This window comes from Podarcis muralis, chromosome 7 (genome assembly GCF_964188315.1).
Source record: "Podarcis muralis chromosome 7, rPodMur119.hap1.1, whole genome shotgun sequence".
NCBI classification, from domain to species: Eukaryota; Metazoa; Chordata; class Lepidosauria; order Squamata; family Lacertidae; genus Podarcis; species Podarcis muralis.
Window position 1 is genome coordinate 43,359,376 of NC_135661.1, and position 16,439 is coordinate 43,375,814.

Consider the following 16,439-nt stretch of genomic DNA (forward strand, 5'->3'; position numbering starts at 1 on the left):
AATCCCCATCTCAGTCTTTCTCCCTGACATGGAAGAGTCTTTGAGCCATGGGTTCTCCAGGACGGTTGTAAAACGGCAGCTGAAGATGCCTTCTGCTCTCAAAAACATTTGCTTTGAGGGGGCCTGCAACTCTCCCCTTCCCAGTTCCTTTCTGGTAGAAAGAATCCTGTGTTGTTTTGTTCATCCCCAGGTGACAGAGCAGCAAATCAACAGACAGTCCAGCCTTCGGCATGCTGCTGACAGGCAAACTCTGCAGCACTGATTTTGTATTCTGTGTCCATGGCTTGTTAACACAGGAGTTTAGGGTAAGGAAAGAGGAGGAGGAGGAGGAGGAAGGCGGCTTTCTGCATGGCAACAGCACAGTTGAGCTCCTTGTGCCACCCTGCTGAAGCCAGATCCTCTGCAGCCACTACTCTGCCTTTGCCCCCTTCAGCGAGAGACCCCACGTAGGGTCAGAGAGTCCTTGATGTCACACTGCAGGAAGAGGCAACTAAAAGCCTTCTAACAATTTCTCATATGATCCTAGAATAGCTTGTAGAAACCGATGCAATAGCAACTTGCTGGGGGTGCCAGCAGGTCATTGGGCCCCCTGCAGAACAAGGAACAAGAGGCTTTAGCAGGTAATGAAGACATCTCCAGAGCGACTTGTTGCACACTGAAGATGAACATTTTATCGTGAGCTCTTGCTCACAAAAGCTGATTCACTCATCTCCTGGGGAGAGGACAGCCATTCCTCTTTGTAGGCCATTCAAATTGGTGCCATCACTGGCTCATGTGGGAGTGAGTTCCATAGTTTAACTATGCTCTGTGTGAAAAAAACTACTTCCTTTTATCTGTCCTGAATTTTCCAACATTCAGCTTCCTTGCTGAACATCCACAAGTTCTAGTGTTATTTTAGGGAGAGAAACACTCTTTTCTTTCTACTTTTTCCATGCCATGAATAACTTCATAAACTTCTTCCTAGTCTTTCCTCTCAGCTAAAAAAGACGTTCATAAGCTGCCGCTGTTATTATTTATGTGTCCATTTTCACTTACTGCCAGCTGCCCTGGGAGCCCACTCTCAAGCATAAAGGCAGAACAGCAACACTGAAAGTAAGCAAATACCACCAGTAGCAGATATGCACAGTTGGAGAGGGCTACCCGACGTTCCCATCACCACTGGGCCTTCCTAGCACTGACGGAGTCCAGCTAGAGACGTCACTTTTGCTCTGTGCCATTCACAGAAGCCTTGATGGCCCCAAGGTGGAAGCAGGGCCTGCACTGTGAATGAGTCAGAGTGGAGAAGCCCATGTTCCCCAGCCTGCCAACGAAACGGAAGGATGCAGCGGCTGATCCTAATCTCATCCGACGGTGGTTATCATCTGACCCTCTTTTGTCAGGGACAAAGAGGAAGAAGAAGGAGGCATTCAAGGAAAGGGGAGAGGATGCCGTAAAGCCACAAACCCTCCTGTGCTTAGCTCCCGCCCCCATTTACAGGCACACAATTGCTTTGTTCCTAACAAAAGAAACAGGAATGCCACCCCACCCCCCTTGACATGCTCTCTCTCTCTCTCTTATTTTCCTTAAGCCATGACAACAACTGATTCTCACTCATGAGACTCTCTCTCCCCCCCCCCCCCCCAAATTTGGAAGGACTTGGGAACAAGGCTTGGCACTTACAATATCACCTGAGCAGATAAAAGCTTGTTTTGACTCCCTCCACTCCAAATCTAGGTGTCCCCCCCCTCCATGCTGAAGATAAAGTCACTGGAAGCTGATAATGGAATGCTGATCGGCACTCATTCAGAATGCAGTCCTATATGAAAGCAGTGTCCTTGTGGCTGTAGTAATGCTCTGGGGACAGGAAATCTTTGCATTCCCTTTGCGTTGAGGAAAGTGGACTTTTGCATCTTTTACAGTGGCACTGAGCACTAGATCTCTACAATCTATGGCCCAGTTTTGTGATTACTGCTTGGAACATCTGGAGGCTGCCTCATACTAAGGGTGGACAACCCTTTCCGTTTCAGATTCTCTGTTTCTCTTTTTCCTGATTCCCATATTTTCACATGAGAGGCTTGGCTTCCTGTTATGTCTAAGCCTGGGGTCGTGGGTTGTTACTACCAAAAGGGTGCACACTCTAAGCCAACCATTTCCCTAGTGATTATGGCTTTCAAGGAGCAATAAGCAACGAACCCTGCGGGAGTGAGCTGGACGGAATCAGGTAGTCCGCACCAGCCCAAGGCTCATGCACAGTGAACCATGATAGGCCAGAAGCCCAAGGCCTTGATCCAGGTACTGTAGCAGAATTACTACTACTACTACTACTATTAATTATTGCTTACATTTGTAAATCATCCTTCCACCCAAAGCTCAGGACGGCAAACAGCAAATTGTGAAAGCAATCCAATCCAAAGTAAACTAAACATATATTTAAAACAATCTTAAACAATCTAAAAACTTTTAGAACATCTAAAAGAATTTAAAAACCAACCAGATACTCTCAGTTATTAATTCCAGGGTTGCCATAGCCAATATCTCCCAGCCATCAAATGCCTGAGTGAACAGGATTGTTTTTAACTTTCCATAATGAAGATCAGTGCACCTCAACCAGGAGAACATTCCACAGACAGGGAATCACCACTGCAAAGGCAGTGTTTTTGGTCAATGCCAATCACGCAGTCCCTTGGGCTCCTTGCCCCACTTATCAAGATGGCAGTTGCATTCAGCACTAGTTTCTGCCTCTGGACCGCAGCCATGTAACCAGAATTTGTCTGACTGGGGAGCTACAAGGAGCAGGTAATCCATTTTTTGGAGAGCCTTTCCTAAGAAGCTGTGCCAGGATCTGACACTCTTCCTTTTGAGGCTGTGGCTAAGACACGCTGCTTCAGAAAGCTCTCAGCTGAGAAACAATAGTTTTTATATCTTGCTTACTGAGTGCTGCTGCTGCTCTCTGTGATATTATTGGCATTTGTTGTTGTTGTTTTTTAAACGAATGTTTGCATTTGTTTTGCTTTTTAAAACACTGGTTTTTATTCCTTCATGGCGTAAGCAGCTTTGAGTTTCTAAAGAAAAGCAGGGTATATATTGCCAAAAGAAATAAAGCAGAAATGCCCGGGCACAGCACCAGAGCTCAAAAGCATCCTGGGAACCACACCTTTAAACTTGGAAACCTGGGTTACTCCATGCTGACAGAAACTGCTCTGCACATGCTCAGCAGCACTCTTGCCGCTGTTTTGCATCGTCCTGCCCTAAAGAACACTGGAAGAGTTCTGATGGTTCAGACCAAAGGCACATCTAGTCCAGCATTCTGTGATCACAGGCGTCAGCTAGGTGCCTGTGGGAAGCCCACTAGCAGGATCTGAGTGCAACAGGGCTCTCCTCACTTGTGATTCCCAGCAACGGACATTCAATGCCTCTGGAAAGAGTAAGTGTTGGAAGGATCCTGCAACTCAATCAGGCCAAATGCCTATGATAGTCCAGCATCCTAGTTTTAAGCAGATGCCCCAATGGGAAGTTCAAAAGCAAGACATGAGGGCGGCTGCAGTGCTCTCCCTAAGCTGTGGCTCAAAAGAACCCATGGAGCCCACAGCCCCTTAGCTCTCGATGTAGGTCATATCCCCGAGCGGTGGCAGCGCCAATCCCATGGCATTGCCCCTTCCCACTTCTCATTCACAAACCAAGGAGGCCCATGAATTATGAATGGGCGCCCTTTCTGCTCACAGCCACCAGCTGCGTCCATCCCATTTAGCTGCCTGCGCTAATAGGCACTCTCGCTATGCTGTTTTAAATAGGTCAGGGCGGGACATGGCTCACTGCCACTTTTTCTTAAAGATGAACTTTCATGCTTGGGTGGCCTCTCTGGAATCCAGTTTATCCCTGACCTGGTTCACCTTAACGTTGTCTGGTGCTCCTTCCTGATCCATGACCCCAAATGCATCCAGGCCAAAGAGGGGAGTGGAAACCAAGCATTTTCACTGTCCAGCACTGCAGGCTGAGAACTGGCCTCTCTCTCCTTCTGTCTCTCCCCATCAGCACCGGCTGGGCCTCAGATTGACCTGGGACTCAGTCCCTCCTGACAATAACAGTAGTGAGGTAGCTGGCTGTGATTATGCACTAGGGAGAGGAATGCACTCTGCACATCATCATCATCATCATCATCATCTTATTTGTATGCCGCCTTTCCATAGTTAAAACAATGCTCAAGGCAGCTTACAACATGACAAGATTTACATAATTACCAGCATAACAAAAGTCATAAACAATACATAAAACACATCAAAAAGTACACAACCAAGTGGAAAACAATTTCTGCATACATCATAAAATCTAAAACTAAGACTACAGTGTTAATATAAATCACAGTTTAAAATGACATAGATAAAAAATAAAAGCAATTTAAAAAACAAAAACAAAAACGGAGCCCTCTGCCCAGCAACAGCGGCAGCAGTCCTTTATGAAGCCTGTCAGGCCCCGCCCCAAGCCAGGTGAAGAGAAGCAGGGCAGGGCCCTTCAGGCTCCCAACAGGTCAGTCCTGGGCTCAGCTATTCCCCTCCACCATTTTTACATCTGCACCTATCCAAAGGCTTTGCCCTGCCAATGAAAACTGACTCAAATTAATGATGCCATTGCATCTTCTCAGTGTTAAAACAAATACTTCTGAGTCTTCTAGGCAGTCAACATACTGGTTTATTTATACCTTGAAGGGAAGGGCCATAGACCAGTGGTAAAACAGCTGCCTTGCACACGGAAAGTCTCTGAATTTAATCACGGCACCTGCTGGCAGGGTTGTCAAAGATGCAACTGAAGAGTTCTTGCCAGTCAGTATGGATCAAGGGGAGGCAATGTGGAGATGCTGCAGACTACATCTCCCATCAGCCTCAGCCAGCATGGTTAATAGTCAGGAATGGCAGGAGTTGTAGTCCAACAACATCTAGAGGACACTGTGTTGGCTACTACTGGAGAAGACAATACAGTGGGCGCTTGGGTTGCGAACGTGATCCGTATGGGAGGCATGTTTGCAACCCACAGCATTTGCAGCCCGTAGTGCTGCATCTGCGCATGCATGGGTTGTGATTCGGCGCTTCTGAGCATGCGCAAAGCATGATTTTAGTGCTTCTGCACATGCGCTGAAACCCGGAAGTAACCCATTCCGGTACTTCCGGGTATCAGTGCATCCGTAACCTGAAAACGCGCAGCCTGAAGCGTCTGTAACCCGAGGTATGACTGCACTGAACTAGACAGACTAATGGTCAGATTCAGTATTAAGGCAGGTTCTGGTGCCCTTATAAAAATGCAAGCCTCCTACCAGCAAACAGATCCTTTGCCACTGTAACTGCATATGAAAGAACTGCGTGTGCACGCATCTCTAAAACGTTTACTTCCTGCTCATCAGAATTCCATTAGTTGCACATTTTTAATAAAATAAAAAACCCTCCACCCCTCCCCACTTTTAGTTTGGTTGTCAGAGCATGCATCAAGCATGATTTTTCAAAAGGAGCCTCCAAACAGTTAGCAAAGCATTAAAAACAGATCCTATTGAATGGACTCTCAGTGCTGAACTGAGTTCTTTTTGCAAGCAACTGAAGACCAGTTCACAAGGCCAGAGCCACGACTGCCTCGTCCTCCTGCTCCTCCCGCTCCATTCTCCATCTGCAAAAGGGGACAACATAGCCACTGGGCAAACACCCATTATAGGGGGATGCTGAAAGCTCTGTGGCAGGCTAAAAAGCGGCTGGGCCATGCTCTGAGCAATCAGGCGGAAAACCCCTAGGAAAACATGTTATTTACATGGCCACTGCTCATGCGCAACAGCAGCGCACGTCCCTGAAGCATCTCTCCACTCCTCCCTCTCCCACCCCACTCTCGTCTTCATCAACGTGAAAGGCATAAAGGACTAGCAAGGAGCTTTTAAGATAGTGAAGGAGCCTGGCCACACTATGGCAGTCCCCCCGCCCCCAGGAAAAGGGAACACAAGCTTCCATTCTCAGTGGAGCTGCTTTCTTTATTTCTCTCCTTCTCTTTCTGTTTTTCTCCTTCTTTTCCTCTCCCCCTCCTCCTTCACTACATCTATTCAGGAGCAGTGGCAAAAAGTCCTGGGTGAAAATGTCGGCCAGCACCTTTGTTGGACAGCATGATAGGAACGCCCCCCCCCCCATTTTTAAAAATATTACTTTTAAAATCATACAGAAAAGAAAAGTAAAATAACTTACAAAGAGGAGAAAAATGGGGAACACATAAATAATATACAGCATCACCACAAGCAGGTCGTTATTGCAAAATATTCTTGTACAAACAATTAATCTGTCAAACTGAAATATACATATGTGCACGAAGGCTTGCAAGATACACAAAAAAGAAAGGTGACACTTCTGCTTCCTGTGCTCTTTCCTCAGTTTTATCCGAAGAAGATTTTTTAATTATCAGACACCTGGGAGTAAAGATCTCTTTACAACAAAACAGAGTGTTACCCCTTCTCCTTATTTAGCTTGCACAGAGGAGAGAAAATAAAGAGCTCATTTTGCAAGTGTGACTGTGGGAAAATTTGGGAAGACCTTCAGTTTGGTTCAGCCCTCCCTACTTGAACATGGCATATTTCTAGAACTGTAAAGTTGGAAGGGTCACAAGGGTCACCTAGTCCAACCCCCTGCAATGCAGGAAACTTTTTGCCCAACATTGGGCTTCAACCCACAACCCCGAAAGTAAGAGTACTATGCTCCACCAGCTGTCACTAATTCTGGCTACTGCTTAAAGGTAAAGGTAAAGGGACCCCTGACCATTAGGTCCAGTCGTGACCGACTCTGGGGTTGCGGCGCTCATCTCGCTTTATTGGCCAAGGGAGCCGGCGTACAGCTTCCGGGTCATGTGGCCAGCATGACTGCTTCTGGCGAACCAGAGCAGCACACGGAAACGCCGTTTACCTTCCCGCCAGAGCGGTACCTATTTATCTACTTGCACTTTGACGTGCTTTCGAACTGCTAGGTTGGCAGGAGCTGGGACCGAGCAATGGGAGCTCACCCCGTCACAGGGATTCGAAGCGCCGACCTTCTGATCAGCAAGTCCTAGGCTCTGTGGTTTAACCCACAGCGCCGGCCCCGTTTATTCTTCATGGCCTCTTCTGACAAGAACGGGGTCAAACTCTGTCCAATGCCCACTGCTCCTCCCCAACCACCCTCCATATCTTCATGCAGCCAACCTTTTACTCTCAGGGCCCCTGCAGACTAAAAAGTGGCTCTCCAGCTCCCGCTCTCTTCCACCAAGCCTTCCAAGGAATCTCTGGCCTCAAACCCTGCTTGCCCATGATCTGCCTACCTAGCCTCAGCAGCACAACTGGCCCCTTCCACGGCTTCCTGCTGCCTGCGCAAATGACCGAGTCCGCACACAGCACATTAATGACTCCCTCTGCCATAAGAGCTCCCATAGGGAGGAATCTCAAACGACCTGGTCTTTCTTTTAGCTGTTTAATTTGCCTCTTGGGAAGGTCGATGTTGGTGTTCCAGCATCGTTTCCAAGACCAGAGCACATTCAGGAAGCTGGTGGTGCCTGGACGGCTAACCCATTTTCACAGGGCTCGGGTTCTTCTGGGCACAGGCATGGGGAATGCCACTAACAGAGGCACTGACAGTGTGGGGCTCAGGGCTGTGTCAGCTGCCCTCTGAGCTGAGTCACAGGAAAGGTTCACATTGTGGGATGTGAGATGGAGGAATGGCCCACAGCGATGCATAAAGAGAGCACAGAGGGTCAGAGGGTCTTTGGGGTTTTGTTTTGAGTGGGGGTGGCTTTTTCCCGTTGGGTCTGGGGAAAGCCTTCCCCATGTCACCTTTACTCTAAGCTCCTGCTTCTGGAAGGATCAAGGTTGGCACATTTTATCTCAGGCCTCATCAGGCAAATGGCCCATCCTCTGTGCTACACCTCCAGGGACACAAGGGTACATGGAAACTGAAAAGTGTGTCCACCCCACAACTCCTGCCAATGTGTGTGGGGGGGGGGGGAGCAGGGGACATTAAGTATATATTTCTGCATACCTGGAAGAAATTATCTCCCCCACAGATTAAAACTTTGTTTGTCAATCCTTAAATCAACCACATTATCTGCTCTGCATTCACCTATGTGTCTGTTTTGTAGCCCCATGAAATGCAAACACCAAGACAGCATCTGTGTTAATAAAAGTCTATGGAAATTGTTTCATCTTCTTGGTGGAAGATGGGTTTTTTCTTCTTCTCCCAACTGGACCCACCCACAATCCCATCACCATGGAAAATCTGCAACCAAAGCCACAAGGAGAGAGATCTAGCCTCAGTCATGTTCAACAATCTGTTTTCTCTCCAGTTCTGACAACAATTTTTGCAAATATACTTAATCCATTGAACACAAAAGCTAGCATAACCCACAGGGTTCATTCACGTCTGCAGATAAGGGAGCCAGCAGCTTGCTGATAAAGGGCTTTAAGCACCCATCTTCTACATGATTGAAACATACAATTAATCTAATCCAGTAAAGCTGGAATGCTCACCCAACCCCTCCTCCTTTCCCATCCTCATTCATTCCAGTCTCATTCAGGAAAAAAATCCAGAGAAGAATGTGTTGCAAACAGAAGCCAGCTACCCTGCAAGGCACCCCATGATGCAGAAGGGCATTTCCGAGGATTCAAGGAGTTGTTTCCCACTCCTCAATCTGAGTGAGAGTTTTGTGAGATTTATGAGGCCTGCTAGGATAGCCACATTCATCTGCCAGGAACTTTTGCATAAATCCAACAAGTTGTCTGTGGAAAGAACTGCTCGATTTCTTTTGGGGGTTACAGTGTCCTGAAAATATCATTAGCTTGCTCTCCCCTGCACACCGACTGTTGACATTCCTCGCACATGTTCAAGTGTTTCTCTTAAGAATGGAAGGAAAGGAGAGGAACATTTTTCACGTGGAGAAAAACAGGCTTCGGGCTGCATTGGAAGAAGCAGAAGGACAGCTAATCCAGGAGCACCTTTGACCAGTTTGCGCTGGTAAACCAGCAACGGCAATTCCAGGATGCACTCACTACAGTCATACCTCGGGTTGAAGTAGCTTCAAGTTAAGTATTTTCGGGTTGCGCTCTGCAGTGACCCGGAAGTAATGGAGTGCGTTACTTCTGGGTTTCGCTGCTCGCGCATGCGCAGATGCTCAAAATGACGTCATGCGCATGCGCAGAAATGGCGAAACGCTACCCGCACACACACAGATGTGCAGTCGTGGGTTACATTTACTTCAGGGTGCGAACGGGGCTCCGGAACGGATCCCATTCGTATCCAGAAGTACCACTGTACTTTGATGCATGCATTGGTGATCTCAAGGCTGGACTATTGCAATGCACCTGGAGAGCTGCTGCTGATCAGTGTAGCCAATACAGAGCTAGATGAATCAATGGGATAAGGCAGCTTCCTGCATTCCTATGATCTAGTTGCAAGGGAGTGAAAGTGCAGGAACAAAAATGGTCCCTGTTACTTCAAAAGTAGCCTGCATTTCCTCTTTTACTGTTCCACTGGGGATTCATAGAATCATCAAACTGTGGAGTTGAAAGGGGTCCCAAGGGTCATCTAGACCAACCCCCTGCAATGCAGGAATCTCAACTAAAGCATCCATGACAGATGGCCATCCAAACTCTGCTTTAAAGCCCCCAAGGAAGGAGAGTCCACAACCTTCTGAGGGCATCTGTTCAATATTAGTCGACATTAGTTACCCCTTCCAGTTTGGCATCATCTGCAAATTTGATGAGCATCTCCTCAATTCCTTTGTCCAGGTTGTTTATAAAGACGTTGAACAATAACGTGCCCAGGACAGAACCCTGCGGCACCCCACTTGTCACTTTTTTTGCAGGATACTGAGGAACCAATAACAAGCACTCTTGGGCATTGCTACAAATCCACCTAACAGCTACCTCATCCAGCCCACATTTTAACACATTTATGGGGGACTTTGTCAAAAAGCCTTACTGAAATCAAGATACACTACATCCACAGCATTCTCCTGATCTACCAAACTTATAACTCTATAAAAAAAAAGAAGAAATGAGATTTGTCAGGCATGGCTTGTTTTTGAGCTACTCATGTTCAATCTTGATAATCACAGCATCCTTTTCTAAGTGCTCACAAATGTACTGTTGAATTATCTGTTCTAGGACGTTTCCTGGTATCAATGTGAAGCTGACCGGTCGGTAGTTGTCTGGGTCACTCTCCCCGCCCCCCCTTTGAAGATGGGGACAGACAATATTTGCCCACCTCCATTCTGCAGGGACCTCAGCTCTTCTCCAAGAATTCTCAACGATTATAGACAGTGGCTCTGAGATTACACCTGCAAGCTCCTTTGGTACCCTTGGTCAGCACTGCAGTTTATAAGGAGGATGTAAGGCTATATTATAGGTCATGTGGAGCCACTCTGATAGAACTGATTCTAGCTGGCTATGGAGGAGCAGGGCCTCAGCCCTGCTAAAAGGGCTATATTTTATGGCTACCAGACGTCCCTGTTTCCCGGGGACAGTCTCCAGATTTACAAATCTGTCCCCTGACAAATCCATCCCCGGAATGTCCCTGGATTTCATTTAATGTCCCCAGATTTATATTTTAAGTGTTGTAGATTTATTAGTGGGGAATGAATGTTGCGTAATTGGTTCAATGGCACAAGACACATCATATGGGGACTTCCGACGAGGCAACATGGCGGGTGCCACAGCAGCGAGCAGCTCCTGAAGCTACCAGGCTGGCTCTGGGCTGCTGAGACTGCCGCTGCCGCTGCTGCCGCCACTACCGAAGGGGAACCGGGGACGCCCGGTTCATCAACTGGGGGAGCCACTGACACACACACATCTCTGTGACCCAAATTGAGCTGGGAGTGAGAACGCTGGCCATCCAGCCGACTGCCCAGTGGCGCTCCGCGGCCAGGAAAAACCTGGAGCCAACACAAAAGGAAAGGGGAGAGGAGACGGAGATGGAGGAGAGAGAAAGAAAGAAAGAAAGAAAGAAAGAAAGAAAGAAAGAAAGAGAAAAAAGAAAGAAGCCCCGACTTTGTTGTGCCACCGCCACCACTGCTGAGAAGGAGAGGTAGGAGAGCACCGGGAGAGCAAGGATACCTGGCCAGGGCCCAGAGGAAGGCCATGCGACAGAGGAGACCACAGAAGAGAAGATATTACTACTTCTTCTTTTTTAATAACTTTTCTCTCTCTTTTTTTTTTAAAGTGTCCCCGGATTCATTGAAAAACATCTGGTAACCTTACTCTAGCTAGCCTCAAATCAACCTTTGACCCAGCAAAAGGAACTGCAATCAAAAGAGGATATTGTAGGAGCCTTGGACCCCAGCCAGTCAGAGGTTGTTCTCAGAATAACAGCCCCAGTATAACAACACCAAGACAGTGGACAGCTGAGACACCTCCTTTGCTGGAGTTTAAACCATGAGATTATCACCCCTGAATCTCAATCATACAAAGAGGCATTGAGGCACCCAGATGAGTCACACACTCACACATGAAGAAACAAGATGAGAGAGATTACGGAAAGTGGGTCACGCTGAGGACTCTCCTCCACTCACCCACCATCATCCAAAACCCAATCTGAGTGGATGGAAATATTCCTGTCGTTAAAATGCATTGAGAAGGGAGCAGATTGGAAAACTTGTTCCAGCTGTTACAGCATGCTGGTCTTTAAGTAGTGAGTTATGGCCACAAGTGGGCCACAGACTCCTCGAAGGTGGGCCATACCAGGGCACCACAACAACTGATATTTTTAAGGAGACCTGGAAAGGCTGGGAGAAAAACAAGGTAAGCCTACTTGTCATATTTATACCAGCTCTATACAGACTCAACAGCCTTGGTTTCCACAAAAGATGCCAGGAAAGTACTTTGGTGTGGATGCTATGAATTTGCTGTTACAAATCTTTACCCCTCTTTCCCAACCACACATAAACCAACCCCCGTGGTTCTGTCTGGAAAAGGAACAGCTGTTAAAGTGCCTGGCTGTGGTGTAGATAATATGGGCTGAAAAAGTAATAGGGAGAAGGATTAAGACAGTGATGTCCAAACTTGAACCTCCAGCTGTTTTGCGACTACAATTCCCATCATCCTTGACCACTGGTCCTGTTAGCTAGGGATGATGGGAGTTGTAGTCCCAAAACAGCTGGAGGGCTAAATTTGGCCATCACTGGATTAAGAACATAAGGAGAGCCTGACGGATCAAGCCATAGCCTTCTAAACTGTGTGTGCGGAAAGGGCTATTGTTTTGTTTGTTATCAGGTCATCATGTCCTTTTGTGTTTTTATATGGTAAACCACCCTGTGATTCTCGGATCAAGGGTGGTATATAAATTTAGTAAATAAAAGAACTAAGCCAATGGCCCATCTAATCCGGCATCCTGTTCTCACAGTTGCCAACCAGATGCCTGTGGGAAACCTGTGAGCAGGATTCAAGCACAAGAGCACCCTCCCCTCCTGTCGTTTCCAGCACCTGGTATTCAGGAGTATTATTGCCTGCAACTGCAGAGGGACAGCATAGCTATCATGGCTAGCAGCCATTGATTAATGTGGAAAGAGGAACATGCATGTTTAAAAAAACCTAAACTGGGTTCCACATTATATGATAGGGTTAAAGGTGGAGCTCATGTTTGAAAAAGACAGAGACTTATGGCCCCAGCATATGATGATGGGCAGCAAGGTGTGAAATCCTTAAAGAAGGAAAGAAAGAAAGAAAGAAAGAAAGAAAGAAAGAAAGAAAGAAAGAAAGAAAGAAAAAGAAAGAAAGATCAGTGTTCCACAGCACAGACTTTTGTGTGCGTGTTGAAAATGTAATTAAAACTGGAAGATCTGTGTAATTAAACAATAGGGGTAAAACTGGGTCTGTCCCGCAGGTGCTAAGCATTGCTCAGCAATTATTATTTTTTCTCAAAAAGCCTCCTTCATCTGGGCAGAAACTGTCTGTGCTCTCCCTGGGTGTGCTGGTTTGATTTTACTGTCTTTTTTCTGGGTACGCACAGTCCCCTGCTCTCTGGCAGAGAGAAGCTGTGGGCTGAAGAGAGGCCAAAAACTGGGGCCATAGGAGCCTGTCTGAAAAGGAAGTGGAGAGGGTTGGCTATGATTCCCCCCCCCCCACAAAAAAAGAGAGAGGGGGAGATTCTCAGCCTTCTTCCAAGATATGCGATGCTGCTCTCCATTCTAGGCAAGTGCTAGTCTGCTCCTTGGGATGGAAAAACATGTTAGATCCCCAGATTCCAAGATCACATTGGCAGGGGCAGGAAGCAAAAATGGCAAATTACTTAGGCACAGGTGTCTCGTTTTAGGCACCTGGGCAAAAGGGCACCTGGGATTTTTCCAGCTTTGGACATTCTACCTCCTCTCAAATCTCTGACTCAAGGAAATTTGAATTCCAGAAACACAAAACATCATTGTTCTAGGAAGGAAGCCGCATACCTGTGCAAATATACTAGCTATGACTTTTTTTTAAGAGGGGAAGGAGATGTCTGGTATTTGCTCTGGATTGTACTTACTTCAGTCAGTATGTATCATGCGAACCTTGCACAGCACAGGAAATGTAACACCAACTTCAGTAGGTTCTTCATAATGAACCTACTGAGGGAAGCCATGCTGTGAGATGGGGACCTATCCAGAGCCTCCCCCTGATCCTTATGGCCAAGTTAGGATTTGAACCAACACACAGTACACTAAAAGAACACAAGAAGAGCCCTGCAGCTGGATCAGGCCAAAGGAGGTCCATCTAGGCCAGCATCCTGTTCTCAACCAGATGCCCCAACAGGAAGCCCTCAAGCAGGACCTGAGTGAAACAGCAGCACTCTCCCCACTTGGGATTCCCAAAAACTGGTATTATTCAGAGGCATAGTAGCCCCAACAGTGGTGGTGGAACACAGACATTGTTAGGCTTACCTTCATTACTTGCACCTACTGTTGTTGATGCTTTCTTCTGTACTTTACAGTAAACAGAGAACTTTGTGTGGGACAGAAGAATGTATTGTGTTGCATGGACTGTTGTGGCATGAACAGGCAAACTGGAAACAACCCTGGTGTCTTTAAGAAGTACACAGCAGGCCTAAAATGCTGGCCTATAGCCCAAGACCACCATCAGAGGACTATCACCTATCAAGCGGCCTCCTTCTGAAATTAGGTAGAGTCCTACAACATCTGGAGGGTCAGCTTCTTCCCCCTCCTGTCTTAGGGTCAGATGAAAGTGCATGGGAACTATACACATTCTGGACCCCACACGTCTCTCTTAAACATCTTGCCTTGGATTTCAGGCAGACAGAGGCAGATCCACAAGTTGAGTTTCTACTCCCCGCTTTCTCCCCAGCCCCATTTTCCTTGCTCCCATCAACCTCATCTTGATCTGTTGAGAAAGCCACTTCCGACCTCGGGAGGAGGTGGTGTTGCGGGCTTCACACCCCCAACACGCGCGCAGAGGCTGGCTTCCAGCCCCCGCGCGATCTGGGGAATCCTCGGGCCGCGTCATCCCCTGGCCAGCCAATCGGCTGGCTCAGGGGGTGTGGCTTGCCTCATTTAAGGCAAGTGCAGCCCGGGATCTCCCTCTTTGGTCCGCTCAGCTGCTATGGTTCCTTGCTCCCATCAACCTCATTTTGATCTGTTGAGAACATTTATCAGATTCACACACTGCCCGTTTCCTGTTTTGTTCTCCCTCCAGTTGGAATCTTTGCTTCCCTTCTCCTGACTCACGGCCAAAAAACAACCCTTGTGTGCTCTGAGCATCAAACAGACAGACCAACCAAGCCCTCAACATGTCATTCAGATTACAGTGCTGAAGCAGCATCAAAATAGCAATATAAGTTTCGATTAGGAGCTCAGTGCAAAAAGGAAGAATGAGCCGGGCCTTCACCCAGGACTGCTCCGTTCAGGGCCCAAGTTCATAGCAATTCTGCCTTCTATCTTACAGACCACACTTGTTATTCTGGCCTTGTTATTGCACCTCGTGGTACCATCCGTAACAAAGAGATGCCACTGAATTATGTCCCACCACAGCCCAGTGGTGGAAGTCCCCCACACAATCACCCCACCTTCCCTTCAGAAACTGGAACCACAGATATACGCAGGACACCCTCCTGCTGCTCCTCTGACAACCCAGCAGCAGCCTTACCTGGAAGCCGCAATCTCCGCTTTTTGTTTGGCAATGGTGGCTGCCCGTTCGGCTGCCTCGACGGCTCGGTCCACCTTCTCACGGATCTTGCTGGCCCTCAGCGGAATGAGGTTCTTCCGCTTGCCGCTCACCAGGATGTTCTGCTTGTACTTCCCCTCCTCCTTGGTGCCGTCCGGGAAGGTCATGCAGCCGTAGCCGTGGCGCTTGTTGTTGGCCCACTCGCCTTCGTACTTGAGCCCGTCGGAGCGCTGGCTGACCCCGAAGCCCGACCGCTTGTCGTTCTTCCACTCGCCCACGTAGATCTCGGTGGTGGTGGCGTCGATGTCGTCTTCGATGACGGAGAGCTCGGCCTCCCCTTCACCCAGGCTGATGGTGGAGTTGATGTCGCTGGCCGTGGAGCTGACCGTGCTCATGCCCGCCTCGCTGCGGAAAGAGCTCTGCTTGCTCCTCTGGCTGGCCAAGGAACTCTTGGATTCGGACTTGCGCAGCTTGAGCCCGCTCAGGAGGGAACGTCGGAAGATGCCCTTTTTCTTGCTCTTGAGGATCTCAGCATCACTGTGAGCCATCAGGACGAAGCCGCCCCGGGAGACGGCAGGGCTTCCGGCCAGGGCAGGCGAAGAATCTGGGTGCAGCGCTGTGCCATTGGTGTGTTCGCTGCGCAGAGAATTGATGGAGGTCCTTAGTGGGGATCGGATAACCGCAGCCATGCCGTACGGTACGCTCTGCCGGACACCGTATCCCTGGCGCATCCCTCCAAGCCACTGGCCTTGGTATGTCCCTGTGAGTAAAGAGGCAGGAAAGGAAAAGCGGGTGGGTTAGCAGGCTGGTGGTAGCAGCACCCTCTGAGCAACACAGTCCCTTCCAAGTGGAAGCTCCTTGCACTCACAGGACTGCAAGTCATAGAATCAGAGCATTGTAGAGTTGGAAGGGACCCTGAGGATCATCTAGTCCAGTGGTTCCCAACCTTCTTTTGGCCATGCCCCACCTAAGCATCTCTAAAATCCTGATGCCCCCTCCCCAGTGTGGTGTAGTGGTTAAGAGTGGTAGATTCGTAATCTGGGGAACCAGGTTCGTGTCCCCGCTCCTCCACATGCAGCTGCTTGGGCTAGTCACACTTCTTTGAAGTCTCTCAGCCCCACTCACCTCACAGAGTGTTTGTTGTGGGGGAGGAAGGGAAAGGAGAATGTTAGCCGCTTTGAGACTCCTTTGGGTAGTGAAAAGCGGGATATCAAATCCAAATTCTTCCTCTTCTTCTTCTTCCCTCGTGACATATAATTCTTATTATTCAAAAAGTGAACTCCTATTCACGTGGAGGAAGCCTAAAAGGCCATTTACTGTTAATAACTCATTCTTG

At 48.1% G+C, this 16,439-nt stretch overlaps 1 protein-coding gene across 1 annotated transcript in view; it reads right to left on the bottom strand.

Moving 5' to 3' along the window:
• JPH3 (junctophilin 3) overlaps positions 1-16,439 on the bottom strand; it is an 83,454-nt gene that overhangs the window by 44,122 nt on the left and 22,893 nt on the right. The window contains exon 2 of the mRNA XM_028739936.2: positions 15,086-15,863. Within this exon, the coding sequence (XP_028595769.1) occupies positions 15,086-15,863 (778 nt within the window). The remainder of the gene's footprint in view (positions 1-15,085; positions 15,864-16,439) is intronic.